Raw genomic sequence first — 24,324 nt, 5'->3', positions numbered from 1 at the left:
TTATAGCAACCAAACCAATTAACCCGATTTAGAGACGTGTTATAGGAGGTGGAGAGGATGTCTGCAACTAACTAACAAAAATTCAGATCGTTGAGGAGAAGGAAACATAATCGCGTAACCCACTGATTTGTTTAATTAACATTTTAATTTTATCATCAGCGACTACACATGTATTTACTTATCGTGAGATTGGCGCGTTCTAGACGCGTTAAGTAGTTCAATGTACACAGACAGATTATATCGGAAACCTGAAATCGAAACAAAACTGACACAAAATATGATTTATACATCTCACTGGTACGGCAGGTTGGTGTTGTACAGATAATTTATTTACATTCCACTTAAGCATTACATGTTGGAAATTTGGCGACTATAAAAATCAGGCATCTGCAGGGACTTCTTTGAAGAACTTGATGACATCCAAAACGTCGTCTCTGGAGCCAAGAAACACGGGGCAACGTTCATGTATGTCTGTTGGCACTATATCTAATATACGCTTCGTACCCGTGGTGGCGATTCCTCCGGCCTGAGATAGAGAAAAGTCAATTTGATTCATATGCCAAGAGCCAGATAAAATACAGACTTGTTCTGTTAAAAATGCCATGGGAAACGCTTCATACAGCAATCGTAGTTTCCCATTCTTGCTCTTCTTGTCGTTAGGATACCCAAAAATGCCTCCATAGAGCAAAGTACGGTGAACATCGGCGACCATAGAACCGATATATCGAGCACTATATGGCGACTTAGGAGGAGCGGGGTACTTGATAGATTTCAAATAGGCAGTGACTGGGGCATGGAAATACATCGCATTTCCTTCATTAAATGAATAGATTTTTCCCCTTGGAGGAATTGTGATCTACAGTCATAGACTCGTGTGAGCAAGGAACAGGAACAGAAGAAATTCTTTTCGAGGCGTACATTGGGATGAGTGAGAATGAATTCGCCTAAAGCTGCATCTAGCGTATAACCATTCACGCCAGAACCGGTGGAGAGAACTAAGTTTGCTGAAGATCCATACCTGGTCATTAATCAGTCACAGACATCGGACGGCACCACGCGCGATAAGGTTGGGAGTGAACTCACATGGTATAGCCGGCAGCAACCATTTCACTGCCGGGACGAAGCACATCTTGAATGGTACCCTTTGAGCCTGGTTGCTATACTCAAAATTAATACCATGTTCTTTGAAAATCCCGCCCCGGATAACGGCAGTGGGTAAACCGACGCGACTCACAATCTTGTAGATACCGAAAATGGTGCCAATGTTCACACCAGCATCGATATTGCTGCTACCATCGAGAGGATCGAAGACGACACAGTATTTTCCGCGTTTCTCCTCTTCGATGATAATTGCGTCCTCAAGTTCTTCTGAAACCAAAACAGCGGTTTTGCCAGAAGCGCGCAGTGCATTGACCATGATGTCATTTGACAGGACATCCAGCTTCTTCTGTTCCTCGCCTTGTACATTGGTCTCTCCGGCCAGGCCGACACTGTCCACACGTGAATGAGAGCCAATGGCACACGATCGCCTGCAACTTACAGGTTAATGAGGCGCGCTTTACGAACATTGGTGGCGATGAACTTGGAGGTGACCTGAATCGCTGTTAGCAGAAGAGTCAAGTCACCCGTGGCTGTCGATCCCAATCGCAACTGATCGCTAAGAACATGGCTAGAAGACAGATCTAGTGAGGATTGGACTGGATAAGTGAAAACTGATCCCGTACGTACCGAGTAAGGGTAATGAGATCAGTGCTTGGTGCCTCCTCTGCAGACATTGGCGATGTAGATGTTAGGGAAAGTAGTGGGGAGGTTTAAAAGGAGTATTTACAAATGCTTCACGACGGATGGATCCGGATAGTTAACAAAGGATGGAGAAATAACAGGACAAGTTGGGAACGGAATCTGGGGTGAGCGGCTCAAGTCCTGTTCCGCTCAAGAATACACATATCACGTGTAACGGATCTATGCCGGCAAAGACATTCCGAATACATTACGTAATAAATATGTACAATTATGTCACCGCTTCCTCTTGTTACTCCCAGACGCCACGGTTTTTCTACCTCTCAACGGCGCAGGAAACGCGTCGCTGTCTTCATCGTCTTCACCGCGCCCTGAGATATCGTCATTTTCCACGCCATCTTCTCCGTTGACACCTCTGATCCCACTCGTGTTGGGTCCAATGGTCTCCATGCCCCCCATTTCTTGTCCAGAGCCCGATTCTTCTCCCTCTTCGTCCTCTTCATCGTCATACCCGCGCGACTGAGCCTGTGCGATAGCAGCGGCAATTTCAGCGCTGATACTTGCGACCCGTGCAGCTAATGGTTCATCCGTCTGAACATCTCGGGAGGGCAAAATCGAGTTTCCACCGGTCTGGAACAAAGCCGAAATAGTTCTAACCGACTCGGCTAGCTCTTGGTCATCATCGTCGTCGTCCATAATCTTTCGCTTCTTTCCTTTGAAGTTGTATTTACTGTAATTGAATTATCAACATTATTAGAACTGGGAGAAAACCCATCCGTAACTTACACATTTGGGTCTGGTTCCCAGTTCGGATCGTGGGTTCGCATATGAGTCGTCAGTGTTGTTCTGCGAGTAAAGGTTTTCTCGCAACTTGGATCTTCGCATTTATACGGTCGCTTCCCTGTATGTGTCCGTCTGTGACGAGCTAGACTACTTGAATCCCCAAATGTCTTGCCGCATCCTGGATATTCACAACAATGTGGTTTCTCGCCCGTGTGCACACGTGAATGGACGTGCAAGGCAGAACGCTGGAGCAATCAATTAGGCTCTTGCTAACGGGAGAAGACAAGAAACATGGATACCTGTATGAAGGTTTTGCCACAGCCGTCGTGTGAACAAACAAATGGCCGTTCCCCAGTGTGTATTCGACGATGACGGGCCAGATCACTTCGACGTGTAAATGACTTTTGACAGTGCTCTTCTTCACAGGTATGGGTGTTAGAGCCTCGTTCCCTCCCCTGGGGTTTTCGAGCACGCTTCGCCCCGGTTTCTGGTTGAGAAGAAAAGGATGTTGATGCAACAGGTTGCTGGGTGCTCGCACGGTTTGGCGGTGCTGATATGGGTATTGAAGGGACAGGACCTGCACCGAGCTCCTGTTCTACTACCTGAGCATGCGAAATAACGGGGGGCGATCCGGGCGGTGATAAATCATGGGCATTATGTGTAGGATCATGTTCAAAATGAGGAAATGGGTTCAAAATGTCGTTTAATTCTGGGAAGCCCCCGACAGACTGAAGTTCGTTTGAGGGAATTGGGACATCCTCAGCTGGATGATGCGGGGATGGGGAATGCCGCATCGCTCCCTCCGGGTTTGCAAAATCTTCTCTCTCGCTGGCGTCCTCTCGTTCTGAGAACAAGTAATCTGAGCCCTCGGATCCACTTTTCCCATCCACCCTTCGTCTTTGGCTGGAATGATGGTCTGATGTCTCACCAGCTGTTAGAGAATGAAAAGCTGGAGCGGTTCTTGTTGTCTTCTGTTCTTGTTGTTGGTGTGAATCACGTTGGTCGTCGGGCCGCGCCTGAGCATGGACAGCTTGCAGAACAGCAGCAAGCCCGGATAGTCCTAGATTTATTCCAGCGATATTTTCTGTATTGGTGTCCAGGCCGTCATCGTCATCTCTCCCAAGATCAATGTTAGCCTGCCGCTGCTGGGCAGCAGCGCTGAGCAAAGCAGCCGATGCTGCGGAGGCATTCTGATTAAGCAGAGTAGCGATTTCACGCTCGAGCATTTCGACAGAATACGAATCTGCGGTGCCCAGATGATTAGAGTGTTCGGATACGGTGTAGTTATCGTGTAGCGGGGACATCATGCTTGAAGATGGGTCAAAATGTGAGGGCCTTGATTCATGATGGGGATCTGTAGCATGCACGTCGTGGGGGCTCTCTTCGTCGATAGGGTCGTCGTGGACGACGTCGGATAAATTAAGTACATGCTCCTCGTGATCCATTGTTTCTGCCAAAGGGTGTGTGGACAAGATGGATATGATAGAGGACACAAGAGACCGGAGAAGACAAGAAGGGGAAAAAGGAAGAAAGAGAGAAGACGGATGAATGAAAGAGGTGGATGGTGATAAAGACGCAAGGACAGTGAATGATGTTCGATCACGTTCAAGTTTAGTATGCGAATAGGTTGACTACCATTTATGGCTAGTAATAATATGTGTCTGAATCTCCTCTGAGCTCTCTGACTATACTGCGACGAACAAACTGACCCGCGCTTTAGTTGCAATCCCTCTAAATTCCGCGTTCTGGTCGCCTTTTAGCTCGGTCGTTTGCCATCTGGCTTATGTAATCGGTTTCTGTGGGGTTGGAACAAGAACAAGCACTGGTCTATGCAGTGGCAGTGATCGCCACACTACTCTTCTCTATCATCCAGAACTAATTACCACACCTTCTCTGGCTCCTAGGCCTTTGGCCCCCCGTTCCCTTTCCCTTTAACATCGTCATGTCATCCTATCTACCCAGTGGCAAGCCCGAAATCAAACCCAAGCGCCATCATGGCTATGCCGTCCTGCTCTTCATCATGGGCACCCTTTTCCCTCCTTTGGGTCTGTCCAGTCATCGCTTCAGGTGCACTCAACTGACCGTTATCTCTACTCTATCGAACAGCTGTAGCAGCCAGGTTTGGTTTTGGGGGTGACTTTTGGTTGAATCTCCTTTTGACAATCTGTGGATACATTCCTGGTATGCTGTTCATGTGTATCATTCACAGAATCATCCATTAACCTCACTCTCAAAGGACATGGACATAATTTCTATATACAGGTATTTCATTTAATACATTCTCCTCTCTTCTTCTGGCTTATCGTCTGCCTAGAACATACGAAACAACAAGAATCATGCCAGAACCCCAAAGTGGGCACAGCGCTATGGGCTTGTCGACATCAGTGAAATTAAGCGCAAGGAGCGCAAATCTCAATGGGCAAACCGTTACAACGATAGACTGCCTAGATCAGCACTCGAGGGCCAACCTTATGAAGAAGGTCAGGAACGCGGTTCCAGTGTCGACCTCTCATTGGAAAATGCCAATGGGAGGCCCAAGAGACAACCCAACGGAGATCTTTGGCGTCCTGAAGATGAATCTTACTATAATCCAGACAAAAACTCTGTTTCTTCGTCCTCTGGGGGTCGCTGGCATTATCCTGCCAATTTTGACGACGTTGAACCTATAAGCACAGGAAAGAAGAGCAAATCAAAGAAGGCAAAGAAGGACAGATGGGAACGAACCCAGGATGCTTACAACATGTCAGCTGATGGTGAAAACCAGAAGAAGAGGAGGAAGAAGAAGCGAAAATCGACAGACGGTGACAGTAGCATGACACGCGATTCTGGTGACTTTCCTGAAGACCCAGAGGGTGGTTTGTATGGAAGTCATCGCGGCGGTCTGGACAGTGGTCCTCCCTCTAGGTCCAAAACCACTGATGAAGAGGTTTTCAATCACGAATTTTAACTCGCTTTCTTTTCTTCATGCAGGACAGGGTTACTGTGTCTCCCTGTCCTGTACTGCTCATAACATTGATGGATAGGGCGTGTTGTATCAGTACCAGTTTATCTACCGACTCTTTCTAATCACGTATCTACGTATATTTGGAAAAACTGTACCATGATCCTATTATACCTTTCTTCCAAACCTTCGACATCGAATTTGTGAATTATGATAAAAGTTTCATCGGCAAGATACTCATGACCAAAAGTATAGATATAAATATCATCCGAACACCTCGCACAGGTACCGAAACAGCAGCAAACCTGATTGAGTCTTGACATTCCATTCAATCCATTACATCAGAGCTTCAACCACTCTTGCTCTATACTTTGTATATACAGGCTGGTACATCATTATTGCTCTAATCCATTGCATTCTGGCCTGTCAAAGCGATTACGAGACCAAATCCCAATCTTTATCCAATATAAACACCTTGGTTAACGCTTCGACTTCAGTCCATGACAGAGGGATCGAATCGGAATAACTTGTCGCGCATTGATACCGACTTGAACTTCACTTTCAATGTGTATAAAGATCCTTGGGAACCCACTGTGTCACCCAACCAGGAGCACTTTAAAGAACCAGCATCTCCTGGTGGAATTCCCGTCTCACCAATAAGTCGAACGTCATTCTCTTATGCTGTCAAGTCTGGCCCCGATAATCTTTCTGGTACCAACAATCGGGCGTTAAATGAATCTCGAAAGCTACTCTCACACGTTCTCATACAACTTGCCAACCGGACCAAACCAGAATCTATTGTCGACACCCTCACCAATGCTGTTAACGATCCTACGGAAAGAGGGTTTGGAGCATTAGCAGAGTCGCTGAAGGAGGCCGTAAAACTAGGTTCCAAACAGGAAAACCGGTCGCACAAACGCTCCGGAAATGTTGTAGATGATTCGGATAGCGAAAATGATTCTACCTTTACGACCGACAATACCATTGAGCTAATGATGCAACTCAAGGATGTCCTCACAATGTCGCTTTCCCAAGGATGGCAAATATTTGACGACAGGTATGCTCAAATCTCTCGTTTGTGTGCTGTACAATGATAATTAAATTCCGAATAGCCTTGACGATCAAGCATTGCGCGGCGAAGAAGCGCGAGACTCCAGGCTTTCCTCACCATTTAGAAGATCCAGAAGAATTTCAAAATCGCCAGGAAGACGTTCACAATCATCTTCCCCACAGAGAGGGCAGATACAGGTTCCTGAATTGCTCTCCCTATGCGTTTCGATTCTACATTCTGTCATCTCTGAAGATTGCCGCTATCGTGTCGCGTCACCGCGCCCATCCAGACCCCCAAATACACTCCAAATTCTGACGTTGAATGTCGCACAATTTTTAATATATAGCCACCGCCACAACCCACGAGTGATATCGCAAATTGCTTTCGCAATAATACCGGCCTTCTTCACTTTCCCGTCGCAAATGCACCCCAGGCTACTCCTTTTCTTTGAATCAAATGTTATTAGGACAATATTGCAACATCTCCAGCAGTTACAAGGTTTATCATCATTAGATGAGCAAAACGGTACGTTGGTCACCATCATTGAAGCCTTTCTCTCATGAAAAATTACAGCTGTTCACCGACAGAATGGGTTCAACGGAGAAAATGACGAAGATGATCCTGTGGTTTCGATCCAGATAGAAGAAGCCCCTACGGATGGCTCACCATCCACTCTAGGATCAACATTCACCTCGGTGCCTCAACCGTCCAAAGAGGTTCAATCTACCAACAACCCACGGCAGCCCGCCGCCATATATCATCTAGCGTTCCTGCTCCCTCCTTTGATCGGCGCCATTTTTGACAATTTAGATACCCTTGGGGAAGGAAGCAAAATCAACGGGGAAATATCTACTCGAGTTGATGGGCTTCTCAGGCTGATTGCCAACTCCAAACTCGATACTTACAATGATCTGCTTGAAATTATTGCATATCGTGGTGCAAAAGCGCGACGTATGGCTGTAGCGTTTCTTGCAAGGTTGTGGCCAAGTTCTGTGGGTCATGCAATCATTAGCAGCCCATTTTGTGTGTTTGATGATGCACACAGCTCTTACAGCCATCATTTTGTTCCGTGGCACTTTGGCAGGCTTAAAAGACGCACACGGATTGCTGGTACCCTACACGAAGACTGTCGATCTTGCTTAAAACCTATCTCTGAATTTGCCTTGCTCTGCCCTCTGTGTATGACGGCGGTCCATTTCGATTGCTACGATTATCCTGAAGGCAACTACGATGTTCAATACTTTACCACAGACGATGCCCCTGTACGTGTTGCGATGTTTAAATTCTCGGACCTTCCACCCAATCCCAGTGTCGCCACTTACACATATAATCCCTGTAATCACAAACTCAAGCCGGCGACTTGGTTTACACTATGTCTATGTTTTGTTTGTTGGACGCCTTTGTGGGGCTGCTTTGCCCAAGGCCTTAAATGTGAATCATGCCAAATATCTATTCACAAGGATTGTGTAGCATCTCTCGACCCATCCAGGAAGTGCGGGTTTTATAACTTATCTTCCAAGGAGATTACCATAAACTGGGCGACATTTCGCAGTTCTTGTTTAGTTCATTTCCCAATTTTGCAACTTACGAATGACCAACTCAATAATCATAGCTACGAAGAGATCATCATCTTTTATAGCGTTCTGCAAATTCAAATGCAAATCATCGTCAACGGAATTGAATTGGGATCCGTTGTCATTGCCGAGGGAAAGCAGAACACAAAGCAAGGCTCTCCTCAACTCAAGACCTTTGAACTCCATCATGCCATTGAACGTTGCCAAGTTCTTTTGGACTCCGGGCAGCTTCAATATTCTCCTCTGACCCAGCAATTTGTTCAGGATAACGAAGAGGCGAAGTTTAAACCTTCAATTATGTTTGACTGGTCCTACCTGGAATACATTACCGCGACCATCAAAACTTCATTTCCGCAGAGTCGCAATACTCAAACAACGTCCAACCTTCTTAATGTGGATCAGTTTACCAACATTGTCGATGAAGACGCTGAATCCATTGCGTATCCTTTCGAATCGACCAGTTTGATGCACATGAAGCATATTTTAGCTGTTGATTTCACAATACGCTCTGATTTTGCCACGCAACTCATCCTCAATCAGCTTCACCATTTGTCCTTCTTCGAACGGGTTGACAGAAGTCCATTTCCTTTCGAAAGTATTTCCGACCAGAAAGATGCTCAGTGTATGTTCCCGCTTCCCCTTGGACTCGATCTTTCCATGAACGTGGAAACGTTGGTATCATCCGTTGAAGCTTCGCTGAGTGATCTCGATCTTTCTACCAATGAATTTGGCTTTCTGTTGCTTACAAGGAGATTCTGGCCTAATGGCCTGGCTTCAGAGTATGGTCTCAAGAGGCTTGCTACAAGGGTTATTCAGTGGATATTGGACGAGGTGAGGGTATCTCGGCATTATGGGTCTTTATACTCATATTCTCTAGGATGATAACCTAGCCGTCATACTTCGAGAGTTTGTTGCAAAACAAAAACCGCTTCCAGGGGTTCGTTACGAACGTTACGGACAGCCCTGGCCAATGCCGTCAGAATTGCGTCCTGGCCTTAATAGTATGGCCACCAATGGCGGTGACTATGTAGCCACACGACGCTCCTTAATTTCTAGATTTGCATTACCATGGCTCTTTGAGCTGAGAGCACTACATCCTGATTTTTATTGCCAGACTGTTTTTGACACCTGTCAGCAATCTGTGGACAGTCGAAATTCTTTCGAAATCGACACACTGCTAGAGACAGGCAATCCCAAAAATGTTCGCAATCAGTTAACATGCTTTAATGATTGGTCTGATTAAATACGCGTTACAGCTTGTGAAAAGATGCGATGACCTCCTTCGTGCAATTGTCAAATTGTGCCAGTGTTCAATCATTTTCGACGCTTTTGATGATATATATACTCGCTGGATAAATTTGGTCATTGAATTAAATCAAGCTGATAAGGTTGGTTTGTCCTTTCTTGTTAATCATAATCCGATTGAAAGCCATTTACAGCCAATGATGTCTCTAATCAAACTATGGGGAAATGACGCGGACACCATTCAGCGCAGCACCGTCATTGTAGATCCTACTTCCGATCCTTCACTTGCTTTATACGTCGATCCTCTGAGAACGATTTCTAACTTGGCGCGGGAATCTCCTTCGGGCCTTTCAAAATCCTTGACCTACCTCTCGAGCGTTATAAAATGCGGGATCAGCATTCCAATAACGTCTTTCAAGCTATTTTTGAAGTTGACAATTTCCGACAAAGATAATTGCTTACAAAACGCGAACCTTCTATCGAAAGCTATCCTTCTTACCCTTTGGCTTAGGTCATCTGGACGTCAGGATTTGCGAGGCGTCATTTCATCCCTTCAGTCTCATTTGGCGCCCAAAATATTGGAATCTCTGCGTTCTGGGGTAAATTCCAACATATCGTAAGTTAACATGCTACGGGCCTTGGATCATAGTGAAAAAGATGATTGTTTACAGTGTTTCTGTCATTCGACGCTCCCTTGCAGCTTGCTTACGACTCTATGGATGCGAACGATCCTCTATCATAGCTGCCGGAATGGTACTTCCAGAGGAGCTTGAAGATTTACCCTCCAGGTAGGTCACTTTGTTGCATAAATTGTATCACTAAATCACCCCTTTCTTAGGAGGAAGCTCAACGTCCGGGGCTCCACAATTGTTGACCCCGTATTTATTGAACGCGAAGTTCTCAACGCTTTGCACCTCTATCTCCAAAGCAATTCCAGTCTTGTTACGAGTTTCGTGGCAAAATTTTTGAACTTATTCATTATGTCGGATCCGCCGTTGTTAGAAAGCTTTGAAATTGATAACTTCATACTGCAGAACGGAAAACTTTTATCATTCTGGTATGTTGGCTTTCACATTCGAAGAAACCACGGCTAATGATTTCATAGTGCATGGAATGTATACGACATTCAAAATGAGGATTTAGCTATTGTCCGCACGAACCTCTTGTTACGAAGCCTTCTAATAGACCCAGAGCACTTCCAAGAAACCATACGTACTTGGATGGATCCCTCCATATGTACTGTCCAACAAAGGTGGCACTTTGATTTCATTGTTTTTGTATCAGAGCTGACTCTCTGAATTGAAAGACTTTCTGGTGTCAACCGCCTATTTCGCATGATTTCTGATGTCACCAGTCCAGCTTTCAATGTCGATGGACGGCAATGGCGTTCTAGTGTAATCGAAATTTTCTATGCCTTTTTTACTGCTTTGTGGGCAGATCCCAATGTAAGCGCTCAGCGATACATTCATGCTGAATGGTTTTATCAACTTTAAGCAGGAAGAAATTAGGATCGCTGTCAGAACTTTCTCTTCAGTTCTTCTCCCCGTCCACTTCGAAATCATTTCACAGTGCTGGAGTGAATCATTAGTAAAAGCCCCCATAACCGACAGAGTTCGCCTTGTCGGATTTCTCATTCAACTCCGTCCTCACTTCCCAGCATGGAAAGGTACGTTCAAATCAACTCTAGAATTAACCACGCATTCAATCGTGTTTAAGTTTTGGGTTGGGAGCAGATCATGGAAACTCTGATGGAATATGATTATGACCTAAACGGCGCAGACGTACCATTTTCTTCTCCCAGAGATTTGGTAAGGTGTATCATTTATAACCAGAATGTCATTGATATCATCTTAGGCGGTCGATGAAAAGGCGAGGGAGTTCTACAACTTATCGAGTATAGATCCCGACTTATCCCATCTCCGAGTGAGTCCCATTCTTTAAGCTTGAAGAAAGACACCTTATATTTTTAGACTTCGCTTGTTTTACTGAGTTTCCAGATGCTGGCTGACGGTGTTGAAATCGACAAAATCTCTGTTATGAAGCTCAAGGTTCAGTTTGTCAAAATCGCAGGCTTCAGTCGCGTCATCATGGTCCCCACGCTAAGCGGTCAATCCTTTCACTTGCAATTCGACGATATTTCAGACATGCCTGAATCTGCGTATCCCTGTGTTGAAGAGTTGCTCCGAGTCATCGATGCTCCACAATCTGCCAAATTACCTTATGCTGCGATAGGGATTTCTAACGGTCCTGATGATAAGACAATCAACGCTTTAATTGGATCTGTTTTCCTGGACGCGAGTCTTTGCATACTTGGAAAGCTGCGGGAGTTATCGTCGCTTCCTGTCCTGACACTTAAATGTGCTCTTGAAACTCTGTATATTGCCATCCAAAAATATGATTTTGAAGATCGGTTATTTCGACATTTACAACCTCTGTTACGGGGTGCCGTCTTGCGGACAATCGAATTACTGTCAAAAGACATAAGCTACGAGCTTCGGCAACTGTCACTTTCTATCGCACAAGCTTCTATAAAGAAGTGGCACACATTCTTAGGAGCCACCGTCGCGTACGTGCAAAGACCCCGTGCTGTTTGCTTCGTTCCCCCGACATTGTTTCAATGACCTCTAGGACTATCCTTGAACTTGTGGCATCCGAAATTGCATCGCAGATACAGAACAGTCAAGATGCGCTTGTCGTTCAGGGCAAATTTCTCATTGGAACTACTCTTCAAACGTAAGTAACGAGGTAGATTTGTTCATTTTCTCTGATGTTAAAAATAATGTAAATAGGTTTTGTCAAAATGGCCTACTTATTGGTCTGATGAGGGTAATGTTCTTGATACATCTCTGTATCTGCTTTGCGTTCTCAAATTTGTATAGCGACCCCTAGAACCACATTTTTTTACCGTTTTGGCCGAAATTTTCAAAGGACAAGGAAAGGACGGAGGTTCGGTATCTCATTTCATTTGCGACCCCCTACTTCGCGACACCCTTAGCCGGGCAGTCGAATGTGATCCTTCGGTATTCTTAACGATACTTCAGAGCATCGCTAATTTCGTTGAGATTGTATATCACGAAGGCTATAGCTCGGATCTTCTTATATGTAGGTTATTCTTCTGCTCAAACATTTGTTACTCATATCTGTGTTCAGTTACCGGTCAACACCTGACACACCTAGTCCGTAGATTGTCAGACGGAACAATCGAAGGGGCTGATCCCGCACCCATTCTTTCAATGTCGGCGACTCTCCTACGAAGTAACAAGAAACATTCAAAGGTACTAGCCCATGGTGTTAGGCATGTTTTTCTTGGTTTGTGAACTTATCATATTCATCAAGGATTTATTGCCCTACATCGAGACTGTGGTTAGAGCAGTATCAAACAGGTTACATGTCAAGGTGTCTAGCTTAACTATTCTAATTCAAGCTGCTATTTTAAGTCGACCAAAAAATACGGAAAATAATGGAACACTTGACATTGTCGCCCTTCTTTTCGAGATTCTCTTGGATGGTTTCCGGATGAAGACTAAAATACTTCCTCTCACAATAAAGTCTTTGATTGAGGTATGCTATTACTCTTTTGCAAATTTCAATTGATTCTTAGCTTGTCAGTGTTTGACTACGTCAGAAGATGCTAATACATTACCTCCATCGTCAACTCATAGTCTTCTTTTCCGTAATCTTGCCGATGATGCATTTTTATTTCTCCAGAACTCGGCATGGCACGACGAAAGCATCGATCCGGATTTCCAGGCTGCGGTGGCAACTGGAAGGCTACTGTTATCTATCGGGAATCAAGACCCGTCGATTCTACACCGTTTCATTGACCAACAATCAGACGTTTGTCACAACACACTCTGTTATTATAGTTGCAGACTGAGCATACTCTTTATTTTTTAGAAATACCTTCGATTGCCCCTAAGCATTCGAACATGGAATGTACTTCTCCTCGCAATATTACAGGAGAATAACGACGATTGGACAAGCATGATTTTTGGTTACTTTTCTGCTTTCAGCAATACGTACTCCATGGTTTTGAGAACCTATGTCACATCTGGAATTTCATCTGCTGCCGCTGCAACAACAGATGTCAACCAAGTTCATATATCGATGAAGCTCTGGCTCAAGATCGCAGATTCTGTCTCTAAATTTGTTCAAGGCGGTGAGACAGTCGTCTACGCTGTTTGGAACGAGCTTTGGCCAGGATTTGAAGGATTTTTGGGTGTATTGGAGACAGAAGCACAAGTTGGGCTTTATCCTGTAAGATTTAGCGCTTTAACTTGGGAACTCGGCTCTAATTCAAGTTCTTTCAGACTTTAACATCACTGGCATGTACATCTGTGGCAGAATTATTGCTATATGTACATGCCTTGAAATCATCCCTTGCTCTGGACACGGCTTCGCATACTATCATTCTAAATCGCCTTCGATCATTAGCACGAGGAGATTCCCTTTTGTCTGGAAGAGTAAGTTAAGTTTTGATTTATAAAGCATCATCGTGGGTTGAACACTTCATAAAGATTGCTCGAGCTGTCAAAACTATGTCCGAGCCGCCCACGGAAACTCTACGCAGCAACATTCTTTTCGAGCAGATAGGAAAGGAACTTATAGCTGCTGAAAAAATACGGATTATGGAAAGCAAGAGAGATTATGGTAGAATGCCAGGTGAAAGATCGCGGAAGGAGGGAAGAGCGTTGGCCACCTAATACAGCTATTATTGGTATTTGAAGGGACGTGTATGTATGTCGAATGCACTTTCTAGCATTCTCGCAAAAGTGCACTTCTTGTTTCGATAGTGAGAATTTAATGCGAAGGCTCACGCCGTTCTTAGTCTGGCAGCTTCTGCTTTCTTTCGATTCTCTCTTATGATAGTTATGCCTAGGAATGATCCAATAGCCGACAGACCAACGACCAAAATGAACGCCGGCACCCTTATAGCCCATTCCCTAGCCGGAAACCAGGAGTGAATTAGGTTTGAGCTATCGAAAAATGGCTGGAAGAATGGTCAGGATAGTCTAACCCTCAGAGGATCCCACTCACGAGAAGTATGGCCCATGTTGTGTAATAGGTGAAGACAACTGACGCTGCCAGCAGCATAGCGCCTCCCAACGCTTTATCGCTTCCTCCCTGTAACAAGAAGAGATGAGGAATACTTCAGTAGATGGGAGATAGGTATACCATTATTATGATGATATTCGGTGTGGTGCTTCAGAAGTTGGTGAGCATCCAATTCACAGCACTCGACGTTGGACGACCGTCGTGGCCATCATGTGATACCGGAAGCGTTTGATCGGGGTGCGGCTAATTTGGAGTGTGCTAACAGGCTACTTTGGCACCCCACATATCATTCCCAAATCCTTGCATTATCTTCAAATTCTGGCCAGGTCCTTCAGCTTGACTGGACAATTCCCAGACGATACCCAGGATACACACTGATTGGTTTGTGTCGTCTAGTTCATGGACACGCATGCCTTTGCTTCGCTTGCACATATCCGAATTCTGCTTATACCCGTCGGCTTGATACCACGATCTTCTTTCGATGTTTATGCTGAGGAAATACGAAGTTTCGACTCGATCAGGCTGGGAGAAATTCCGACAGATACCAGAGATGGAAGAGGTGGGTCGTCAAATTCATTCAGTGCTAAATGATCTTGTCATTTAATCCACACTTGGTCATCTAGCTGCTCGCTTTCTCCCTAATCCTTTGTCGAAAGGAAACATACTTCTAAGTTTTCCAACGCATCCTCCACCTCAATCACACTCCCTACTTTCTCTTGTTCGGCCATCACACTTCCCACTTGCAGTCATCGGCGTTGCAACATGTTCCCAATCTGAATCCTCGAAATCCCTTTATTCACAGTTCCGTTCATCCCTCGCAGACATATTTCCATCAGGAAGTACCTATCCTCTGGTAACCAACTGTTTTGCGTTCGAAGATGTAGAAGGCACAGCGAACTTAGATCCTGGAGAAACCCTACCAGGCCTGGTGACAGTACCCTGCATAAAGAATAGGAAGCTTCACATCGGAACATTGCTTGGAGTGCTGTGTTCACAAATTCTTACGGAATTTGGGGTGTTGGTCAGTATTAAAAATCCATTTGACTCATTTACTTATAAGCATAAACGAATAGGTGCAAGCTTTAGAAACACCCCTAGGCAACGAATATCTCAATGCATCGTTAATGCCGTTCCTCCCTCCTGTAGCCGAATTGCCATCATCTTTGAATTCTTTCTCCAGGACTGAATCATCGCCAAGTATAAATTCACATAACAGCTCACCCGACATTTCACGGTCTTCTTTTAGTCTCGCTGCAGCACCCGCTATAAAACGCAATGCGTCGTCTGCCAACTCCAGCACGGCTAGACAATCCACATTGGGTGTACAAGCACAGAAGAAGAGACTCAGTACCATTGGTACAAGCTCTTCACATGGCCGACTCTACAAAATGCTCGGGGACTTTTTCCTTCTTTCTGGAAGAACGGAAGATGCAACAATCTGGTATGTTCCAAGTTATAGCTATCTTTTACACGCACACATTAAGCTAAAACTAGGTACAATGAAGCAGTCCAACTATTCAAAAGCTCTCATGATCCGCTATGGTATGCTTGCACCTTGGAGGGAATGGCGACTATCGCAATAATTGATGCATGGTCAGTGGGCCATGGTCTGGTGAGTTGTCCTTCTCTATTAAAATGGATTAACACAAACTTGTAGGCCTGAAAGAACAATTCTGTGACCGCTGTTAAAGAACCTTGGACAGATGTCAGTGACAGACTACAACAAGCCATCAACTTATACCAGAAAACGCCGGCCCCTGATGGCGAACAAATGCATTCTTTGCTTGCGTATCTCTTCTGTGGATGTGTACTTCGACAGACATCCCTACTGTTTTCTGTATGGTCTTCTAAAGGCTGGGGTCCTCTTGCTTTCACAATCATGCTTCAGTCAGGTACTAAGCCGCAGCTACCTCCAACTCTGTTATCAGACGACAGAGACCAATGGTTGATTTTGGAACGCTTGAGCTCAATCACCGGAATTTCGCGGGCATCAATATCATCTGCGTTGAGTCAGTTACACGGACCCTGGTTGTTACATCTCGGGCAACGGGAGCGGATTTCCATTCTGGAGACAATGGCCAGCTTTTATTCATGTCTGGGGTATCACCGCAAAGAAGCCTACATTCTTCGAGAAGTATTGGGTTGTATTCTGGACCTCATGGTTTGTGGCCGGGAAGAAGATGGTTTTTCCCAACCAACTGCCCAAAGCGCAGGTTTGGGTATTCACAATGTCCACGCCGGTGCCGGGGGTAACTGGGGAACGGTTGGTGTACGGTTGAGTGAAAGCTCTGCAGGAAATGAAAGTGTCCTTCGTTTGCTGAAGTATGTTTGCAAAGTGCTGGGCATCAATTTGGAGTCAGTGGGATTAGTGGAGGGCACTAAGTCACGCGAATCCCCAAACCCTCCGTCTTTGGATGATTATGACGAAGATATCATCGAAGAACTTCGACAACCCTGTGGCTGGCCTGAACTACAAGTCGGCGTTGTTCGCGAAGCTGTTGCAGTTGCAGAGGCATTACCCGGTATGATGTGATTCTAATGCAGGTATCGTCGATTGACTAAAAGATATTTTTCAGATTTTCCTACTGTTGCTCAATTCGCCCTTTCATCGTTAAAAACACTTCAGACTGTCCTGACTTCTGGAGACCAATACCATCTATACTCTACTGCCTCACGAGCGTTGGTAACAGCAAGAAGAAGAGGGGATTCCCGAGCTGTTGAGTACTGGTCAGGTAGGCCTATTGTCAGCATGTCCATTGCACCGTAAGTGCTCCATTTCAAAGTCGATACCGTTCTGATGCAGCAAATACTGTCATAGGTTACCGGCAATACGGATCCCTGTCGAGAAACCCCGGTCAATCCAACACAAAATTGGCGATTTAAAGCCCCTTGTGCAAGGGATTGTTGATCCGTTTTTGTACAATCCTAGAAAGGCGACAGCAGGCAAAGTGATACCTTTTTGTGATTCCTGCAACATCCGCGCTCAATTCAACCACAGGAAAAATCACTCGTTGTGAAAAATGAAGTTCTGGAATTTGTGATTACCTTGCAAAATCCCTATATCTTCGATCTAGAGTTGCAGGAGCTGTCATTAAGGCAAGTGCTCTGGTAGCCGCAATTTAAAAATTTTGTACATATAATCTATTTATTTAGTACCTCAGGGGTTGCATTCGAATCCCAGCCTCTCCGGGTGGTAATTCCAGCAAACACCCTCCACCAAGTAGTTCTTTCGGGCAAAGCAACAGATACCGGCACCCTCACTATTCGTGGTTGCTTTGTTCAGGCTCCAGGAGGAGTGGTCCGAGAATATATTCTACCTTTGTACACAGCCCAGGAAGAGGAACGCATTTCACGAAAACGAAGAGCAATCAATTCAGAAAATGGTCGGTCGAAATATGCAGGATTGGATTATTATCACGGGACGAAACAAGAAAAACGTTCCAGCAAATCCCCCGCAGACGCCTCCGGTCCATCATTTAGGTTCCTAGAATGCAAAGTTGTCCCAGAGCAACCTCTCCTTCGCATTCGGCGAAGCTCTATCACTCATGGAGCATTAATGTTGTACGATGGCGAGAAGTAAGGGGACTTTTCTTTTCTTCAGGTTGGGTAAACTTTAATATTTTTTTCAGGTCGTCGATCAGGTTGACCCTTGAAAATGTCTCACCTATCACTGTAGACTTTTTACATTGTGCATTCGAAGATTCTACGATCGAACCTGCCCAGAAGGCCCTGGCAGAAGGAAACCTTTCGGTCTCTGACACTTATGAAACGGAGTTTAATCTAATCCACAAACCAGTATTTTCGTGGGATCAAGATGAAGCAAAGACTATCGCACCTAATCACATCTTAACCCTGACGGTCGAATGTTACGGTAAAGTTGGCTGGTATGTTTTTTGCGTCTTGCATCCGATGACAATTACTAAAAACGTTTATTTGGTAGTAACAACGGCGTTATTCACATTTCATACTCTCATGCCGAAGACCCAAATCTTCATGACTCCGACGTATTCTATGTTCGTCAGGTGTCATACCCACTTATGGTAACGGTCTACCATATGCTTGAATGTAATGGGATGGATTTGTTGCAATTCCCTTCATATCCCCTGTCTCTGCTCCGAAATAACCATCCCAAAAATGCCCGAATGAGTTCCCTTCACTTTGAAGATGATACTGGCTGGTGTTTATTTTCAATTGAAGTACGGAATACATATGGATCTCCCTTCGATGTCGCCCTGATTCGAACCCAACATGGAGAATCCGCAGCATCATCGACGACGACAATTCCACCAGGTTCCGTTTCTCGGTGGGTAATCAAACTTGATCAGTTAGTAAAATCCTAAAAGTCACAATGTCCAGGCTCGTAATTCCGATCAAGAAAATTCTGCTGGAAGAAGAACAACTTTCAAAACCGATCCCAACTTTGTCTGATAGGCAGTTTGTTCTGGCCCAGTCAAGCTTGTCAGAAGCTGACCAAAGGGCACAACGTGAATTATTCTGGTATCGGGAGGAATTGTTCAAATGTGTTCGGGGTCGTTGGCACGAGGTATGCGTCTTGAAACAATTCTTTACTGGTGCCTAATCCTATGTCGAAAGACTGGCGGAACTAGGTCAGGGGAACTATCCTTCAGAACTCAAAGGATGACATTGCCAATGCTTGAAGTCTTCCGACTAGAAATCGCTCGCGTTTCTTTGTCATTGGGGTCGTCTTGCGATGGAACTACGCAACAGCAAGCAAACCGCAACGGGTCACGTCATTACCCTAAAGTTAACGAGTTCGTTGAATTGAAAGCAACAGTAGTAAACTTGACTCGTTAGTCGTTTCAGTCATACTACCAGGACTATAAACTGATAACACTGGTAGCATCATCCCTCGTATTCACAATGGAATTGGAAGCAAATCCTTCTGAATACATCATCTATGAAGGAGTGCTGAACGATCTTCCTGTGGGACGCCTTGAAAGTGGCGAGTCTCGTGAAATCACGACTTCTGTGTGTTTCTTGGCGTCCGGGCATTTCGAGATATCCGCGCTAGTACGTGGATTTGGAGGGGCAACTGCAGATAGCAGGGTAGCTAGAGCACACATAACTGCGATACTCAAAGATGACCCATAGATATGTTAGACATTGGTTCGTCATGATGCATGTAGGATATAGAATATCTCGTAAAGGGTAGCTTGCGAGGCTGTTTGTGGACTCAGTACTACATTACATTCTTATAAGTACAAGATTAATCATAATCGGAGTCTTCCTGACGGAAAGCCGCTGAGTATGCAATAATTGTAGCATACACAAGCCTAGTAACAAAACAGCAGTTAGCTTGCTATACAAGGAGAGTAACACAGTTACTCACCCTCCTCCTGTAATAGACATGGCACAAGCTTTCGGGTCGATAACGTTGGAATGTGCAAGCACAATCGGCAAGGCAAATCCTGTCACAACGAATATAGATGTAATGAAACGTCCAAGGTCCACCGCTGGTGCTGAACTTTCGTAACTCGAAGAGAGTTCATCCGAACCGCAGTGTGAGAAGAGAGCATTTGGAAGAGGTGCCAATACAAAGGTCAACGCTATTGGTTTTATTTTGTATTCAGATAGATAAGGAAACAGTTTGGCGACGACGAACCAACGAGTAACGGAAGCCAGTTCTGCCACAGAGCGCAGGAAAGGATGATCAACAGGAAACCTACGGCCAGCACGAAAGAAAGAAGTATAACGGCTATTCACGTTTATGAGTGCATTAGGTCTTTACTAGATTAAACAAAACCCTACTTCTAAGACCTGCTGCCATGAGAACGACTTTGCGGATTGAGGGCTAGTGAAGGACAGTGTTGAAGCTTGACGCTGCGCCGTGATTCGAAAGCGGTTATGTTTATTACATAATACATACAACAAGTGTAGTAAGTACGAATGGAGTAACGATATGTACATAAAGGGAATGATTCATAAATTAGTCGATAGCATTTATCGCGCTCGTCGAGTACGGAGAGTAGACACATTGCGTTTTCTGGATTCAACCAACGGTTCAGCGGGAGAGTCAGCTTTTTTGACAGTCTCAAACTTTCGTCCCTCTTGCACCTCTAGAATAGGCAGGGCGACATTCTCTGATTGAACTGAGTCCGTTCGGATATGAGTTCTGCGTATTGCGGCATCTGAAGTACGATGGCTACTGGAGGATTCCGGTCTGTCCTCTTGTTCGCTACTTTCGTCATCGGCCACAGGGTCTTGCTTCCAGTTTTTCAGCAGTTCCTCTCGGCTTTGGGTTAGAGCCCATTCGTCAACATACTGCCATTTCCTCTTGCGTGGAGTACTACCGGTAGGAATGTCGTCTTTGTTGCCCATGTTGGCGATGGTAGCTCTGGCGCGCTCAACAGATTCCAAATTCTTGCTAGCGGCAACTTGGTATTCCTTCATAATTGCACTCTGTTCTTTGACCTAATGGCCGCTGGCGCGTTAGTTGAGAACAGTTGACGCCAATATATCAAACTTACAGAAGAATTAACTTGGCTACCATGTCTTTCCATTTCATTGGAAATCGACACGAGGAAATTGTGTTGAACAGAATGATGACTTTCAATATTTGCGTGCATTCCATCTATTGCCTCGACTCTTGCGCGTTTTGCTCTATTGTATTCTTCGAAAGCTGCAAAGGATATATTAGATCGTTGAGAAGTCTGAAGTAAGAGGCGTACCACTATTCAAAGATTTGCCCATAGAACGTATCTGACGGTTTGCCCACGTGGAATGGGAAGTTATTGAGCTGGTCATCGCAGTTTCAACTTCCTTTAGTGATGTACCAATTTTTGCTTTTGCCGTGGCAGTATTCTAAAGCCACACAAAGATATTAGGAAAAGTTAAAAAATAAACCAGCGCAAGATTTTCCATACCTGAATTGTCTTCTCTTTCTCTTCATTGCCTTCTTCGTTTGCCTGCCCCATCTGGCTTTGCAACTCCCCATTTGTAGTTGATAGGTTATTGTACAGATCGGATTGACGTTCACAGGTCGCTTTCAGAAGTGCTGTGACCTCCGCATTACTGCGCTGCAAGCTGCCGACGGATTCCCTCAGCGACTCGTCGCGTTGTTGCAAGAAGTCACCCAAAAGCCCCGAAACGCGCTGAAGTAGATCATTCTTGGCCTTATCCGCTGCTTTTCGCTCATTAATCAACATTTCTGCCAATATTTCATTCTGGCGTTGGAGATATTGCAGCTCCTGGGCGGTAGATGTTTCCGCTAGTTTTCGCAACTCTGTCAGGGAGGCACGTTCGTCATGAAGATAGATTTGCACGTCGCGAGATATTCGGTTCAAGAGCGATGTCAGAATGGATATGGATTCCTCCAATATGTCAAGTTGTCCGATGCCGATCTCCATGGCATTGTTTGAATACTGTGTGCACTCTGTAGTCGCCTTCTCGGACCAGGAAGACACCTCCGAGGTGAAGGACGAATATGCCTTGTTTAGTTGGTCTTTAAAGTTGGATAGAATGCGTTCACCGGCACCTTCATACTTCTCGATCTGTTGAAATAGATCTTGGGCGCCTTCAAAGTGGACATTAACCTTTTCCACTTGTGCAATTATTGCCTGTTGCTGGGAAGAGAGATGCATTGTATTTTCTTCTTCGACGTTCCCCCTTAACGACTTCATAAGCTGGTCAAGCTCAGTCAATTTTTTCATAAGTGCATCTGCGTATGCGCGGATAAGCTCTTCGTTCTCCGAGACAATACGTCTATTTGACGCAAAAACATTGTTTTTGCGATCTACAAAGCGATTAGTTGTTATTGTGGTATATAAATGTAGCACTCACCCAGTTTCTCAAAGGCGCCTCCAAGATCACGCAGACTTTCTTCAGTGACCTTTTTGAGCCCCAATGCAACACCGTTGATAGAAGCCTCAGTCTGCTGATGGGCTTTACGAACAACAACCTCCTTCTCATATTGTTCAGTCATATGAGCAAGCTCCACCTCGCGTTGGCGTAGATTGTTCTCTGTTTGTTTGAGCACTCCTCTCGTCTCTTCTAACTCTTCCTCCCGGCGCTTGAGCAAAGCTATGCTTTGATCGTATTCATCGCGAACGGCTCGCATCTGGTTCTCAATGATCGTGACCTGCTTCTTCGCTTCGATCAGTTCTGTTTCGCGTAGTTCGCTTTCCGCCACGCGCTGTTTCCAGGTCTCCTCAGAGAAATATATACCGTTCTTCTCGCGAGCAGCAAGAAGGTCAGCTTTAAGCTGTTCGATCTCAATGATATAATCCTTGAGAAGCGAGTTGCGCGTCATACGTTGGTTGACCTCGGGCTTATTTCGTATAGATTTGGCGCGAAGAGCATAATCCAGGGTAGAGATGGTTTCCTCGTAGTTGAGACTAGATGGTGATATCGTGGCAATGATACATGTCTTCGTACGCCCTCCGAGGGAGTCTTGAAGAAGTCGAGTTAATTTGGACTCTCTGAAGGGCAAGAAAACTTTGGGTCAGTATGAAAGAGAAACTATCATCTTTGTCTTCAACTCACCGATAAGGGACGTGCTGGGATTTATCCACCAGCGCATTTATCACTCGACCAAGGGTGAGCAAACTTTGATTGATCATACCAGCTTCTCTTGCTCTCTTATTTTCGGCGCCGGAACGTCCAATGTTTTCAGAACCAGCCAGATCCACCAAGTTAAGCTTTCCAATTTTGATTAAATCATCCCCAGCAGCTGAGGGTTCTTTAATTTGAACAGTGATGGAGAAAATCGAGTGAGAGCGACTAGAGTGTTCGTTAAAATTCGTAGCAGCGATCTGCCTCCGTTCACTGCCTTTGGTAAGTAGAGCCAGTGCCTGCTTCGAGTCTTTCACCGGGATTTCTTCCAAGCCTTGGATGATAACACCGCGTTTGTTGACATCGTCAAAGATATTAAGCTTTTGTTCGCCCCCTTTGGCGTCCTTCCCCATTGGTTGAGTGAGAGTAGATGGGGCTGAAAGTTCAGCGGCAAGCAGGTCACGTAGTTCTTCATTATAAAGTTCAATATAGGAGATCTTGACGATGAAGTCCGTATGCGCTTTTTCAAGCTCATGAAACAGACGAAACAGGACGCGCGGTATGATTCCCGCACTAACAGCGGGCCCACCTACAGGAGATGGCGCCAATTCTCCCTGCATGGTATACCTACAATCCAAATGTGTTAAATGAATAAATGAATAAATGGCAGACGATCGAAGCGAAGAACGCACGTTTTTCCTGTTCCCGTTTGCCCGTATGCAAACACAGTACAGTTGTATCCCTCTGTAACCTCCTTCACCATAGGTGCAACAACGTCGTGAAAAACCATGCTTTGAGTAGCTTCTGGACCAAAAACAATATCATATGTATAAGTCCGTGTAGGCGCTCGAGTATGCATTCCTAGACTGGAGTTGGATTTGGCAGTCTGTATAATTAGTTCTTTGGCCTTCTCTCCGTCAATATCGACAATGACCGTTTGTTCTTCGTCGATTTCTCGCTGAGAACGGGCACGACAACGCAAAATTACTTGAATATTAGTGTCTCCATCGTCTCCCTGGCGTTTAGATGAGGTTCCGGACGATTCCTGAATATCAGAAGAAACCCTCTGCGAAGAGGCAGAAGGCGGCCGGGACATGACAGACTTTGGGCGTTGCAGCTGTTGCGGTGGCGGCATGGGGTTGAGATTGTTGTTTACTCGCGCACGAGAAGTGACCGGACGGCGGGCAGCCATTTCTACCCTGAGGGTTATAGTGGGAGGAAGATAAATTGGTTCAAGTCTATGAGCGATGGGTTATATTCGTCGCACTTGTGTGCGACTTCACACAGTTGACAATCAACGTAACTGTTGAACGCGTTTCGACTTCATCACGTGGTGGTGCCACATTCCCCATTAGGAATCACCATCTTGATGCCGACCGCGGCACCCATTAAGTTATTGGTGCTCTGCCAACTTGCAGAGCTTC

At 45.2% G+C, this 24,324-nt stretch overlaps 6 protein-coding genes across 6 annotated transcripts; 3 read left to right on the top strand and 3 right to left on the bottom strand.

Moving 5' to 3' along the window:
• Positions 1-379: 379 nt before the first annotated feature.
• On the bottom strand, positions 380-1,775 carry JR316_0003759 (Fructose-1,6-bisphosphatase, cytosolic; the record flags this gene model as incomplete). The annotated part of the gene is made up of 7 exons (XM_047889529.1): positions 380-526; positions 584-856; positions 919-1,018; positions 1,084-1,157; positions 1,235-1,490; positions 1,541-1,669; positions 1,729-1,775. The coding sequence occupies 7 exons, from the start codon at positions 1,773-1,775 to the stop codon at positions 380-382; spliced, it is 1,026 nt and encodes a 341-aa protein (XP_047751903.1).
• A 241-nt stretch (positions 1,776-2,016) lies between these two features.
• Positions 2,017-3,968, bottom strand: JR316_0003758 (uncharacterized protein; the record flags this gene model as incomplete). Its single annotated transcript, XM_047889528.1, has 3 exons — positions 2,017-2,470; positions 2,527-2,768; positions 2,862-3,968. 3 exons carry the CDS (start codon positions 3,966-3,968, stop codon positions 2,017-2,019), a joined length of 1,803 nt encoding a protein of 600 aa, XP_047751902.1.
• Positions 3,969-4,465: 497 nt separating this feature from the next.
• Positions 4,466-5,470, top strand: JR316_0003757 (UPF0057 membrane protein; the record flags this gene model as incomplete). Its single annotated transcript, XM_047889527.1, has 4 exons — positions 4,466-4,568; positions 4,630-4,704; positions 4,760-4,785; positions 4,838-5,470. The coding sequence occupies 4 exons, from the start codon at positions 4,466-4,468 to the stop codon at positions 5,468-5,470; spliced, it is 837 nt and encodes a 278-aa protein (XP_047751901.1).
• Positions 5,471-5,964: 494 nt separating this feature from the next.
• Positions 5,965-14,037, top strand: JR316_0003756 (Putative protein kinase C delta type-like protein; the record flags this gene model as incomplete). The annotated part of the gene is made up of 23 exons (XM_047889526.1): positions 5,965-6,521; positions 6,577-7,040; positions 7,089-8,920; positions 8,967-9,290; positions 9,346-9,477; positions 9,529-9,950; positions 10,006-10,122; positions 10,173-10,391; positions 10,440-10,586; positions 10,641-10,779; positions 10,832-11,000; positions 11,051-11,142; positions 11,189-11,257; positions 11,332-11,900; positions 11,963-12,067; positions 12,124-12,160; positions 12,214-12,436; positions 12,485-12,609; positions 12,671-12,895; positions 12,944-13,171; positions 13,232-13,591; positions 13,645-13,797; positions 13,852-14,037. The coding sequence occupies 23 exons, from the start codon at positions 5,965-5,967 to the stop codon at positions 14,035-14,037; spliced, it is 6,894 nt and encodes a 2,297-aa protein (XP_047751900.1).
• Positions 14,038-14,788: 751 nt separating this feature from the next.
• JR316_0003755 (Trafficking protein particle complex II-specific subunit 120) lies at positions 14,789-19,501 on the top strand (the record flags this gene model as incomplete). The annotated part of the gene is made up of 14 exons (XM_047889525.1): positions 14,789-14,948; positions 15,013-15,410; positions 15,463-15,830; positions 15,884-16,001; positions 16,056-16,911; positions 16,966-17,152; positions 17,208-17,337; positions 17,388-17,497; positions 17,543-17,965; positions 18,019-18,273; positions 18,330-18,692; positions 18,746-18,932; positions 18,983-19,186; positions 19,214-19,501. The coding sequence occupies 14 exons, from the start codon at positions 14,789-14,791 to the stop codon at positions 19,499-19,501; spliced, it is 4,047 nt and encodes a 1,348-aa protein (XP_047751899.1).
• A 115-nt stretch (positions 19,502-19,616) lies between these two features.
• Positions 19,617-24,092, bottom strand: JR316_0003754 (Kinesin-like protein bimC; the record flags this gene model as incomplete). The annotated part of the gene is made up of 9 exons (XM_047889524.1): positions 19,617-19,683; positions 19,740-20,072; positions 20,382-20,821; positions 20,878-21,029; positions 21,079-21,211; positions 21,274-22,142; positions 22,190-22,827; positions 22,892-23,527; positions 23,593-24,092. 9 exons carry the CDS (start codon positions 24,090-24,092, stop codon positions 19,617-19,619), a joined length of 3,768 nt encoding a protein of 1,255 aa, XP_047751898.1.
• Positions 24,093-24,324: the final 232 nt, after the last annotated feature.

The sequence above is a fragment of the Psilocybe cubensis genome, chromosome 3 (genome assembly GCF_017499595.1).
Source record: "Psilocybe cubensis strain MGC-MH-2018 chromosome 3, whole genome shotgun sequence".
NCBI lineage: Eukaryota > Fungi > Basidiomycota > Agaricomycetes > Agaricales > Agrocybaceae > Psilocybe > Psilocybe cubensis.
Note: the sequence above shows the minus strand (reverse complement) of the source record. Positions and strands in the feature narration are given on the sequence as shown.